Source organism: Lepisosteus platostomus, chromosome 20 (assembly GCF_059453375.1).
Source record: "Lepisosteus platostomus isolate fLepPlt1 chromosome 20, fLepPlt1.hap1, whole genome shotgun sequence".
Taxonomy (NCBI): Eukaryota; Metazoa; Chordata; class Actinopteri; order Semionotiformes; family Lepisosteidae; genus Lepisosteus; species Lepisosteus platostomus.
Genome location: NC_142630.1, coordinates 674,946 through 688,322, shown reverse-complemented (window position 1 = coordinate 688,322; position 13,377 = coordinate 674,946). Strand labels below are relative to the sequence as shown.

The following is a 13,377-nucleotide window of genomic DNA, read 5'->3' as shown; positions in this document are numbered from 1 at the left end:
TCTTTTTGGAGAGAGAGATAGTGCAATGGAGCGCGTGCGGGGCGGACCGCAGTAGGGGCAGGGGGAGAAAGGGTGTAATTAGTGAGTTACATGGGGCTGAATAGAAGACTCAGCCAGGTGTAGAGGAGATTGGTTGGTATTTATGAACGAATGTCATAATTGTGACAGGATGATAAATGAGTCTCACACTTGGCCGTTTTTTTTCTTTTTTCTTTTTCTTCTTTAAAAAAAAAAATATATGATAAAATATGGCCTGAAAGTTGATGAGCAATTTTGTGTGGTCTGGTCAAGAGAAGGTCATGTATTTTTTTTATCCCTGGTCTTCAAAGGCAAACCCCCTTGTAAGAGGGGAGGAGTTGGTGGACATCGCTTGGTTTCATTTCCTCCTGACAAATCATTCTAAAGGTGCCCTTTTCTGCTAAAGATCTAATGTCCTCTTAACATCCAATTATTTCTTTTTATATTTTTCTATTCTTAACATATTTTAAAACCAGTCATTAAGTACAGTTACGGGCTGAATTGAATAGGCAGTGTTTTTTATATTATGTTTAGTTGTCACTAATTGTAATCATTAACTGAAATGAAAGTGTTAGAATTATTTGGACGAAGTAACTCACTAAATGAGTGAGGAAATTAAACATACCCACATTGGGACTCATAGTGCTGTATTGCTCCTATTACAACATTTTATGCACAGGTGGCATGGATAGTCTTGCCTTTAAACTTCTCTATGTTCATTGTTAACAGCAGAAATGCTTAACAGACTTCCTGGATTACTTGCAATTTATGCCTTCTATTTTCAGTCATTTTAGTTTAGACTCTTTTACTGTAATTTAGAAAAAAAAACCTGTAGTTGTTATAAATTTTATAATACCTGACCCAGAACATGAAATAACAGTAGTAATAATAATTTAATATAATATGATAAATTGGTTCTTACAGTATATGTGATTCAATCACCACTAAACTGAGTGATCAATACTCTGCTTTATCTGACTGTATCGTGAAAAACTCTTCAGCTCCAGTTAAATCTATGTATCAAGTATAATTACTCTCATTGTGGGTTTTGTAACTCCCACGTTATTACACTGGGAATTAGGCTGAAACCACCTTGGGTGGCAAGAGGCTCTGTGCAGCCATCAAATCGGAGTGATTTTTGATCACTTAAGTGAGGTCTCTTTTCAGGCCCAATGGCGAAGGTGAGAGGCCAGTGCATTAAAGCAGTGCATTATTTTGCTGTTCCACACAGGTGGTTCCATTAAAGGCTATTCTATAACCATTAAATGGGTCAGTAGAATGTCTTGCCATCATATTGAACAGGAAGGTGCCTTGGTTCATCTCATATCTCTTAATTGTATTGGATTCGAAAGCAAGATTTATAATTGCATTATTGCAGCTCTTCAGTGCAGCCGACAGTCAGGGACACAAATGTATATGGAGTGTCATTTCAGGTCTGCCTGTCTGATGTCTTGTCATTATATCCCCCATTAATGAGGTTAAGCTATCTGTCCTTGCATTCTGCTTTTTCTTTAAAAGTAGTGGCAGTTGTATTCAGGTAATGTACAATATATAGTATCTCTGTAGTGCTCTTGTACAAGTGCTGGTAAATTCTCTTCATGTATGAGATGGTAATGTCAGACGTGTATAGCGATCTTTACATTACTATGATGTTTTGTAACAAAACTCAAACACAACATCATCCTGCACCCAAACTAAATATACATACCTCATTTAGCAGGAAATATTTATATAGATTTCAAAGGAAAGGTAGGAGATTTAATTGATTATGCATCATGATATAGCACAATAACATATACTGTACTATACTGCGATTTCGTACAACATATTGCATTAGGTTTTGAAGTTCCGAAACTTGGTTGCACTAAGGTAACTCAGCGCTTGTTTGCAGTACTCAAGGACAATTTATGTGATGTTTGCGAAATAGTTCAGATTGGATGCAGTGGATGAGCACACTGTGTATTCCATGAGACTGAAGGGCAAATAAAGTGCATTACCGGTGAAGGCGATGTGTACTGTTCCAGCAGTATCAGGGGAATTAGAAGGGTAGGAGATTTATCACCTATTGCAGTATTTGCAGTATGACACGTGAGGTCTGTGAATGGAGCTACGTGGATGTGAATTTGTGCATTGGTGACTCATGAGATGTGCAACGATCCATAAATCATTTAAAAAACAAAACAATGTTCTGCATTTATTTTTTGTCAAATGAAACAAAAATACATAATCAAAGCCAAATAAACAAAGAAACGAAGATGAACAGATTCTGCAGTATCATTATGGACAGCCGATGCTTTATCCATAGTGAAGGCATTACACATCCACAGTAGTTGCTCCTGCTGGCCTGTTAAAATGCATCAGCTTTTCTCTGGAGAGACAATCCCAGGAGTGGTCCACCACTCTCATCCTGTCCCAGGCTCTCCCACCACAACGAATACCAGAGAGGTCATTCACATGTTATGGGCAGCTGTTCTCAGCAGATGAGCCGAGACCAATGATTATTTCACAAAGTCTTTGGGCAATCACAAGATGGTCAATATGGTGACCTTGGCTGGAAAAAAGTCTTTGCATTTTAGTAGTACTTTCTACTACTTTATTTACAAGTCACCTTAATGAAACCTGTATAATGTGGTTTATTTCATGCATTTGTTGTTTTTAATTTTCTGTGCCATTTTATATTTTAAGTTTAGGTTTGACCTCCAGAATACAATATTTTTGTCTTGTTTCTATATATGTTGAATAAGTAAACCAACCTTGCTCAGTGCTTTCTAGAGGTGTGCTTCAGTCTTGCAACATTTTCATAAAACAGGTTAACGCCTACATCCTTAATGACCTTCAATCAGATTTATAGTACCTTTAAAGAAAAAAATCTGTGAATCATGATGGAAATATATATCCTTGGTCTGTTTCCTGCAGTTTTTTCAATCATAAGGATACTTCTTTGTTAGAAAAAAAGTCATTAAAACCAAAGGCAGAAATGTTATGTTGCTACAAGCAGTTAGCATCGTCACCTGCACCGTGTGTATTGCATGCTCAGCAATTATTCCAAAGTTAAACAGAGATGGCTCCAGTGATTTTAACTTTTCCAACGCCCTTGAAGTGGTAAGAAGTTGTCAGCGTTCTCATAAAATTCCTGAACGATTGCGTTGGTGTGTTCCTCTCTCTTTTTTTTACCCGAAACCTGACCATCTGTCTAATTGTTCACCTTCATTGCTTTAGTGCTTTTTACATGCTTTTTTCCCCTCTTTCCAGGCAATAAACTTTATTTTCTTCGGAAGACTTCAATCTGCAGGGGGATAGCAGGCAGCCAGGATGCACCTCTACCTTCTGGATGGGCTCCAGTTTTTTTATATAGATGTTGTCTCCTAACACATCATTCAGATCCTGGTCTCAGAAGCTCATGTGCCTATTAGTGTTGGAAATTCCCTTAATTCTACAAATAAAGTTTAGCTTTATTATGCCATACGCTAATAGTACACTGAGGAGTTATACATTGACCTGTAAACGTATTTAGTCCCTTGTACAGTTCTCACATTTAGCTTCTTAAAAGCTTGCCTTCATAACACTCAGAAGTGGAAATTAATATTTCTTATATACACACACACAACCTTTTCAACATGTTCACAGCAAAAAAAAGAAAGGACATAATATGAATGAAAAATATAAAAAAATCATAATTTAAGTTTAAGTTTAAACTTAATTTAAGTAAATTAATTAAGGTGCACAAAATGACCTTTATGAGTGGCACAGTTAGTGGAGGGACCTCTGTCTGTGGACACTAATGGTGTTTCCCATGAATTCAGAATAAACACACCTGTCTCTGTGAGGTCCCTCAGTCAGGTTGTGAATTTCATATAAAGATTCAACAGTGAGGACCAAGGAGCTTTCTCAACAACACAGGGATGAAATTGTATAAAGCCACATAGCGGGAGAACAGTATAAAAAATATTTCAAAGACCCTTAGTATCTCTTTGACAATGCAGAAGCCAACCAATACGAAGTGGGAGGCATCCAGACATTGCCTCGAGCAGGCTATCTTTCCAAACTCAGCAGCTGGACAGGGAGAAAACTGGTTAGGGATGCCAAGGTGAGGCCAACAGCAACTTTGAAAGAGCTGCAGAGTTCAGTGCCTGAGACAGAAAAAGAATGAGTCAACAATGTCCTGGTCAGACCACAAAGTTTGCTTGTATAGAAAAAACTTTTCATCGTGGAGTTAACCTTTGCTTGTTCCCTTGCAGCCCACATATGCAGCTTCCCACTAGAATCTAAAACCTACTGTACCCTGCCTTCCATGCCACAAATAAGCCTCAGAAATCTTATCTAGTTAAAACATCACAATATTCGTTTACATGACCATGGATTGGCCAATAATAGTCGTTTTAATTCTTTGACAAGTCACAACATCTAGTAATGTTTGTACTTTAATTTCTTTCAGCCTGGTGATTGAAATCTGGAATAGGCTTCAGACTGTGCTGTTATATGCAGTACAATCTATAGCTGCACATGTTCAGATTTTGAAACCCTGCTGAGCAGCAGCAGTTTAGTGTGTGTAAAGCTGCTGCATCCTGATCACAGTACTCGTTCATTGTCATCAAAGCAAGATGTACAGTTACATGCATGTAATTCTGTGAAGCTGAAATTGGATCCCTTTAATCCAGGGCACAGAGGTCACTTCTTGGGTGGGAAAGTATCCTTTTGTAGACTGTGGCTATTCCACACAGATTATATCAGTTTTATAATTAAATATCCAGGTCTGGGAAAGTGTTCTCTACAGATGTGGGTTTTCAAAAAAAAACTGGGCTTTGATTTGTTTCCTTTGTTGCTGTTAGATAAGTCATGTTTGTAGCCTGGGTGTCAGATACCCCATATAGTTTATGGAGAAAGGCTGTTCATTGTAGTAGTGACTTGGTTCAGATTTTATGACACATCACTGCCTGTCAGATGTAGATGTATATAAAACTCAGAAGTAGTGAAGAGGATGCGTTATGCATTTTGCTAACTATGGGAATTGGTGACCTCTTGGGATTCCATATTAATATAAAAATATTATGTAAATAAAATTTAAAAATGGGGTAAATCCTGTGGGAATTAGGTCCTATTATATGGTGAAAATCTAAGATCATTGACTTCTGAGGCATGAGCTTGTAAGACATATATTCCAATGTGAGGGTTGGGATTTGTTTGGATGTAAATGTATTTGTATCTCTATATGTTACATACCAACTGGTATAAATTGGTATAAATTATTTATGCAATAACATAAAGACTGTATAATTTACTTTTCAAATTGTGGTAGACCAAAAGGAATGTGACATAAGGGTAACGTGCTTTTGTGTTTTAATTTTCACGCTGGACTTGTATTTTATACAATATTTTGTTCCATGCCCAGGCTGTGTCCTTCATTTGTCCTCTTTTTCTCTGTGTCCTCCTAGTTTATCCCCACACCTCTGTTTACTTTTCTACACCTGCAGAACTGCAGAGGTAAAAGGAAATTACAGATATTGTAGATGCTTTGACATAACCCTAATATCCAACAGTTTATTTTGATTGTTATGGAAACTGGTTTTATGGTTAATAATAGTGTGGTTTTGTCTTGGGGTCATCTCACTCGAGGGAGCTGAGGCTGCCCGAACACGTCTCCAGAGTTTCACAGCACTTACTACTCCCTGTCAGATCTAATGCTACTTTTTCATGATATAGATAATAAATCATGTGGTCCTCCTTGGGAACAAAAAAAAAGAAATGCAGTTATAGTTGTAATAAAAATAAACCAGTTTGTCGTGCCTCTGTCTTACATTTATCAACCCATTTGAGTGAGCTGTTTCTGCTGCTACATAGCAGGAAACATAATTTGTCACTTTGTAAATACAGCCAAGGCTCGAACTGCTGCCAGCTCCCTCCTCCTCTTCTGAAGGATGGGTGTTTTAAGTGCATCGTGGGTCTGCACTTTTAAGAAACAAATGGTTAGGGATTATGATAATCGACACTGGTGGCAGAGCTGGGAAAGTATTTGGATTAAAAAATAAATAAAAAAGCTTCTTGCTTTAAAAAAAAACATTGCTCAGATTTGAGGTTTTTTTTTACATTTGATTCAATTGCCATATTCATGCTTCAAAGGAACATTGCCAGTGGTATTTTTAAAAGAAATTTATTTAAATAGATCCTGGTTGTACTTTACAGTCTTTTCCTACATATGTTGTGTAATATTTTCCTTTTCCTTACAACAACTGTAGTAAAAAAGCAACAGAAAACATTTTTTAATTAATGCTTCCAAAAGCAATATGTACTTTTCCGTTCAGTGTGCTTTGCTGGGTGCACTGATGTACAAAGTGATGTGAAGATCATGTGAGAACTGAGATCACTCTGGTGCCCCCCTCATGGCTTTCGGAATGTAGAGAAAGTGAAATTTTCAGGGTCATCACTATCAACTTTATGGTTTTGTGCTTTGAGCTGTCCTGTTATTCTGTTTGGCCACTGGGGATAAGCGCATCTAAATGACATCAGCACTATTATTATGTATTCAATAATGAAAAGATTTGTATTTCCCCAAAAACATCATCCTGCATATCTATCAAAACCTTTCTGAGGTTTAGGTCAAATTCTTCCTTTGCTTTTGCTAAAATTTTCCAGCAGATGGCACCTTATTTTAGAGCTGTCTAGGTGTTGTGTGGTGTGATGTATGACTGTATAGCTGATTAGGCTGTTTTTCAGCAGCAGCACTTCATCAGCATCAGTGTGTGATAATAGAGTATATAGCATTTAGACATTGCCAGTTGAAAGTTTTATTTACTACATGTATTGATAAATAAAAGCATTTATATTCATCAATTATTTTTCTCTGAATTGTAGATATTGACCCTTGTTGAAACTATCCTTTGTACTCCAGTGTGGATTTCAAACCCATGAATGGAAAATTGAGAAGAAACTAGTAGAAACAGAATCAGGCTTCTTAGGTAACATGATCTGACAGGTTTCCTAGTGGAGATAAGAACCAGGGAAATTGGCATTTTTTTTCCTAAACCAGCAGGTAATCAGAAATCTAGTACAAAACCTTTCTTTAAAGAGAAATCATTTAAATGTCTCATTTGTCTCAGATACAGTGGCTCGTTTATAGCTCACAAATATATGTGAATATACCATATGCACATATAATTCTCATAAAAATGGCCTCTGCATTTTAGAAATGATTTAGCTTTTATGAGAAGACTTACGCTGACAAGGTCCCTATCATGCTTGCTCAGTGGATGAATGGTGTTGGGGACTCTGGTGTATCTGGCACTTTTCACTGCTTGGTAATATATCTATGACAGGCACAGCAAGTCATGCTCCATTCCTGTTGATTGCTTGTACCGCTCTTCTGTTAAGTGGCCTTAGTCTGTGTGCTGTTAATCATTTGTACTAATGGCTACCAGTGGATTATTAATGCTGTTGGGAGAGGAAGGGTGGTACATAAGATAAGTGCTTGTCATCTTACAGGTTAGTCATGTAGGGATCCAAGGCCTAGAAAAAAGGGAGTTTATTGCTTTAAGGCAAAAGAATTCCAAAGCTGTATTTTTTTACTAAGTAATTTAGTGTTAACATCAGGAGTTTTATTAAGATGCTTTGAAAAGTTGAAACTTAAATGTATTTAAATTTGTTTCAATATCATACATTATCTGTGTATTGTATATGATGGTTTAATTGAAAATCTGTTTTTGAGTATCTATCAAGATATTTTCTTGAAAATGTTTTTATGCCTGAATGCTTTTCATAATAATCAGTTCCATTTTCAATGGGATAGTATAACTAATTATTCCAATTAATATCCCAATTAACTTGTTGCTAGCGAATGTATTATATACTATATATACAGTAGGCCTTAATTTGCTCAAAATTTTTTTCCTAAAAGAAAATAAAAATATGGAAAACTAATGTTTGTCATATTACTCTTGGAGAAATTCCATGTTAGTTGTCCTAAATAAATGGGAACAATTAATACATTAAGAACAGGTAATTTTCCGAGTCAAATTCATTCATCAGTTTTCATTATAATTGATCAGAGACTTGTTGATATACTAGAGGTGATTTTAGTATAAATTTAGAATCACTGACTATTGTTTTTCCTTTTATACCCCTCAGATTCAGAGTTTGGGTGATAGATAGTAATAAGCTCAACTTCACTACTCTTGACTCTTATTACAGCTTGGTGAGGCAGGCACCAAAGCGAGCCTGTATTATAGGCTCCCTCTGCTTTGCAATGCGCATGATCCCACAGTGCCTACAAGGCAGCAGAGAGGGTTGCGGCTTGTGTCTCAGGCCAGCTCTCAGGTTTTCCAAAGATTATTATAAGCCTGCTCATTTTTTTTATTAAATAAGATCCAAGCAAAGCCCCCAGTGTTTTTTTCCTCCTTATCCATCCAGATTACTTAACAGAGGGACTCGCTGAATTGACCTGTCTCGTCTTTCTGATTGCCCAGCCAGACACTTGCAGTACAAGCATGAACTACATGAACAGAATCAAACTGCTTCTCTGCACTCATTTTGACATTAATTAACAGCATTAACATACCCAGCTAGGTTTCAGATAACATGCTAGCAAAGTTTGAATGGACCTGAGGCTGGTGCATGACTTGATGTTATCAGATAATAATTTTTCAAAGTAGGAGAAAACCCTGGAGGCAAAAGTTAATTTTCTGAAATTAGACTTATTAGGTAGAGCCCTTTTACTTCAGTGACAGGTATATCTCAGTGAATAATTGTGCAATGTTAAAGGAAACTGAGAGCACTGTTGCAGGGGATTTATTTTATTTTATTTTTAATCCAAGTAACTGATCCTAGGGTTTACCGGTGATAAGGCTGCCATCAGACAAGAGTTAATAATCTTTGGATAGACATCCAAAGACAGACCTCAGATACACATCAGGGTTCTGAACCCTGCAGAATTGCAAGGCTTTGTCTCCTTTTTTTTACTGTATTTGTTAAGCCATTTCTATAATTGTTAATTAAAAGCTCTTCCACAGCCCACTAAAAGAGTCAGTTTTCTTTAAAGTCATATCACCAGCAGAACTAACATAGTAAGGTAGTGCTATTTAAAGAAAAAACAGCATTTTTAAAGAAATTTACTTCGGAAAGTGGCCTGTAAAATCCATCAATCCCTGAAAGCAATATTTTCAAAAGGTCTTTGATTTTTCCATAAACAGTCTTTTATTATTGGTGGCTGTATTAGGTCTGGCAGTATTATAACTGCTATTGAATTTAGTCCGCATTGATGTAGGGTATTGTTAAATCTGTATAAGTAGCTTAAATGTTGTGCTGTTGTCGGTGACCTCCTGCCTGCTTTCCAGCAGGGTTTAAGTAAGGTTTTTTTTCTGGCCCATAGTCTATTTCTTATGAAGGGACATTTAGTGTGTATTAGCAGAATGAGTAAAGATGTCTAGTTGGTTTTGACTTCTGTGCACATGTTCTAAGAGGAAAAGAAGTATTCTTTTCACAACATTCTTTCCATAAGTTTTCTTTAACTTTAGTTTCTTGTTTATGATTTAAAGTGTGAGTTCATGACGAGTGTTATTTCTTTCAAAATTAAAAAAATGCTTTCAGTGAGCAAAAACACAGGGAAAAATTGGCTTTTTTGATTAATATTCTTTGAATAAAATGGTTTTTAAGGAGACAGAAATTTTTCAATACAAAGTGACTGTTGAACACGCACTTGTGCAAGAGATATGATTTCTTCAATATCTTTAAAGGATTCATAACAGCATACTGTAAGAGGCGATTGCTCTCAAACATAAAAGCAAATGCTAAAAGGCCCTTTATCATATGGATTTTGCCTTAGTCATCCATAATTTATTTTAGCTGTTTTATATGCCATTATAGACATTATGACAGGCTTTTTATATTTCTTTCTGTTCACTTACTGGCAGTATTCCTTCACTAAGGTGTCTTTACCAATATTATATGTAAACCATAAGACAATAAAAATCATAACTCTCAGATACAGATACCCTGCTTTTGAAAAGTTAGTACCACTCTACATTTCTCTGTTACAAAAAGCATTCTTTATTATTTACTCTGTCGCAATGCTGAAATCAGTAGAAATATATTTATAGTATAATGCATCCAGTCTTCAGTGTGGTCAAGCCTGAAGGAGTACATATCATAATAGGTTTCTTGAAAAAGACCTTGCTCTGTATCCTCAAGATTTTGTTTACTAACAATTTGAAATGAAGTGTACCTGCATGTTAGTATTTTATAATAATGCGAAGGAGAAGATGTTTGTTTTACACAAAGTTCATAATGTGTGCTTATCATAATTTGTGCTTGTCTATTCTGGACCAATCTGAAAAAACTAATCACTTAGGAATAACTCAGAAATTACATTTTGCAAAGTGAACTGTAACTCAATAAAACTCTAAATGACTGTATAATTAGAGAGTCTGCATAATCTGTCTTTTTAAACAAATACATAACAGAATGATCCCTGCTTTTCATTATAGTATCTGATGTTGATACTGTGTATCTGTTGTGATTGCTAGGACTGCCTTTTAAGATGTTGTCTTGGTTGTCAATTTTCTATATTAGTGTTACTATTGATCTCATAACTATAATATGAAAGCTGTTGTTTTTTGCGTAATTATACAAACTGCTTGATTAAGGAAATAGTGTAGATCTTTGGTCTTTCTACAGAATTTGGGTGCTTTAAGCTGGGACATTTGAGGAGCAGCTGCTTAGTTTTGGGTGCAGTCTTTACTCAAATCATCTGAAAGCGATCTGCCTTGAGTTTAGTCTTCTGATCTTAATTCTTATACTTCTTTTTCCTCTTAGCACAAGGCCAAGGTGGAAGCCATGGCCCTTGACCTTGCTTCGCTGCACAGTGTGAAGGAGTTCACAGAGGCTTTCAAGGCAAGAAACCTGTAAGTCAAAAACATCCTCAGAATAATTTGCTCCTCTGTTCATTTCATTCATCCTTTTTTATTTCTCCCCAGATAAATGTTAAAAATGTCATTCTTTTTTGAGTAAGCACCAGGTAACTATGGCAGAAATACCAATCCAGATATTACTGCCAGAAACAGATCAATAAGACAAATAAATATATGCATTTAAGTTTTGCTTCATTAGCGAATTTAGTTGCTGTTTTTACCTAAGGAAAATTGTTTCTAGAATAGTTGTTTCTAAAACCACTCTGTGATTTGAAGGAATCCTAGTTTTAGATTTTTCACTTTTTAAGCAACCAAGCTTACATTTTTGTGATTTTCCATTAAGATCATGTTGCTCCTGAGAATAGAATTACGTCCTAAATTGATTATTTTGTCAATACGAGGTTAAAACTGCTACAGTATAAGACATTATGATTATTACCAAACTAATAAGACTTCTGTTTTAATAACAGCTGTTGCCCCATCACACCTTAGCATGAGTATAATTAGTTAGTAGTATAATTGCTTGAACACATTATCAATAATGTAATTTTACTAAAAACAAATATTAAGTATTCACATATTTTCTTATGTTCAAAGTTCAAGAGTTGCAAGTGAGTAGTGGCAACAATACACTATTATTTGTTTACAGTTTTTCAGTAGATATTCACAAGATATGGACAAAAAGGTGTGCTTATTTCACAGGTTAATCCATTGTTGTTGGACCTATAGTATGTTTTTTGTGCTTCTTTGCCCCAAGTTCCTATTAGATAAGTGGTGTTGTGTACAGTATGTTGCGATAAATATTAATTTTGAAAATAATGAGACTTATGTGCTTTGGTAATAAAGCTGTATAATTAAACTAAGAACCCAGGAGGTTACAAGCAAGAAGTTACATCCCACAGTATTAGTTTGGTATTTAACTCCCTCTCTGTTTTCATTACAAAATAGTCACTTTTTACATCTAAAAGTACTACAATACATCAACAGAATTTCAGGTGATATTGTGAAACTTTGTCCAAGCTTTTAAAATTTTATTTACTTTGTCAACATTGTCCGGAGGTCTTTGACCCTCTCCGCACTCACATCTATTAAATTAGAGAGAGGGCTCTGGGCCAACCTTTCAAATAATAACAGTCATGTTGCTGTGTTATTTCCCTCTCTCAGAAGTCAATAAGCAACTGACCCAGTCAACAAAATAATTATATCAAACTGATTTCTAGAGAGTAATAAGTCCTTCACAGTCTCCTAGTTAAACCAATTACAGTCAAGCTCTGATGAAGTTATATTTCAGAGAGGGGCAGGGGAAGATGTCATTTACAAAGCTGCCTCCCCCCATGAAAGTTGTGAAGGCTTTTGTGAGAGCATACAGATATAAAAGTATCTTTGCATAGTGGAAGCTTTCTTGTGAAACTGCACTTTAAAACATGAGGTTCTGAACTGTCATTATAATAATGTAACAATATACTTTGTTTTACATACGCTAATAAATTATGTAATAAAATTCCATCAAATAAGAGCGCACTCTGCACTTTTTTCCTTCAAAGAATTCTGCACACTGCATCTATTCTGGTTATTGTTCAATTTGCACTTCGTGATTAACGTCCCGGTTTAGGTACAAGTCTGACTTTTACTACACTAAAAATTGTTTTTTCTAGTATTTGACCTGCCAACTTTGAGAACTGTCAATTAAGAGTTAATCAAAAATGCAAATGAAGGATGATATGGTATTGAATCTGACAGAATTAAAGTAGGAAAATATAACTAGCTTTAATATATGATTTGCAAGGTCTTGCAGTATTTACTCAGCTGTACCTAATGTGTGACTACAGGATGGTTGTGTTAGTGAGTTCCTGAGGTATGCATTTGCCGTGGACTTTGAAGTGACTGTTTTGACAGAAATGTGTGGGATATTTTAATGGTGGACGAAAGAGAATATCCTGTCCAAACATTTTGCTTCTCGATTAAAGTGCTCTATTTTTCCTTGCTTTCAGTGTTTCTTTTCCCTGTAAACATTGATGGACTTTAACTACAAAGAAATGAAAAAGGAAATGTGGAATTTTGCAGTTCAGTATTTTTAGGATGTTGGCAGAGAAGGATTTTGATGTCCAAGAATCATTTTCCATCCCTGTACAATATATCAGTGGGTTCTGGGCAATTTATTGTCCGATGTGGTTAGGTTTCCTCAGCAGATCTTGGGATTTGGGAGGCGTCCGCCTTTTATGCAACAACTGTCTTTCCCAGTCAGAGTTTTTTTCCTTCCGAATGACAGTTACAATGTTAAAATTGTACTTTGTTATGGTTGTGGTCAGTAAAGAAGTCAATTTGTATGGGATTGCATGGGATTAGACCACCTGTTTTACAGCTGAAAACAAATTTTTCTTTGGAAGAAAAGGGTAAGACTTCTGTGTGATGTGAAAAGAGTATGTTAAATGCAGAATATGTGTGAATATGTGTGAAGAGCCTT

At 35.8% G+C, this 13,377-nt stretch overlaps 1 protein-coding gene across 3 annotated transcripts in view; it reads left to right on the top strand.

Annotated features, from left to right (window-relative positions):
- Positions 1-13,377, top strand: part of wwox (WW domain containing oxidoreductase) — a 379,609-nt gene that overhangs the window by 93,480 nt on the left and 272,752 nt on the right. For all 3 annotated transcript variants that reach the window (XM_088614153.1, XM_088614154.1, XM_088614155.1), the window contains exon 6: positions 10,819-10,907. In XM_088614153.1, coding sequence (XP_088470279.1) covers positions 10,819-10,907 — 89 coding nt within the window. The remainder of the gene's footprint in view (positions 1-10,818; positions 10,908-13,377) is intronic.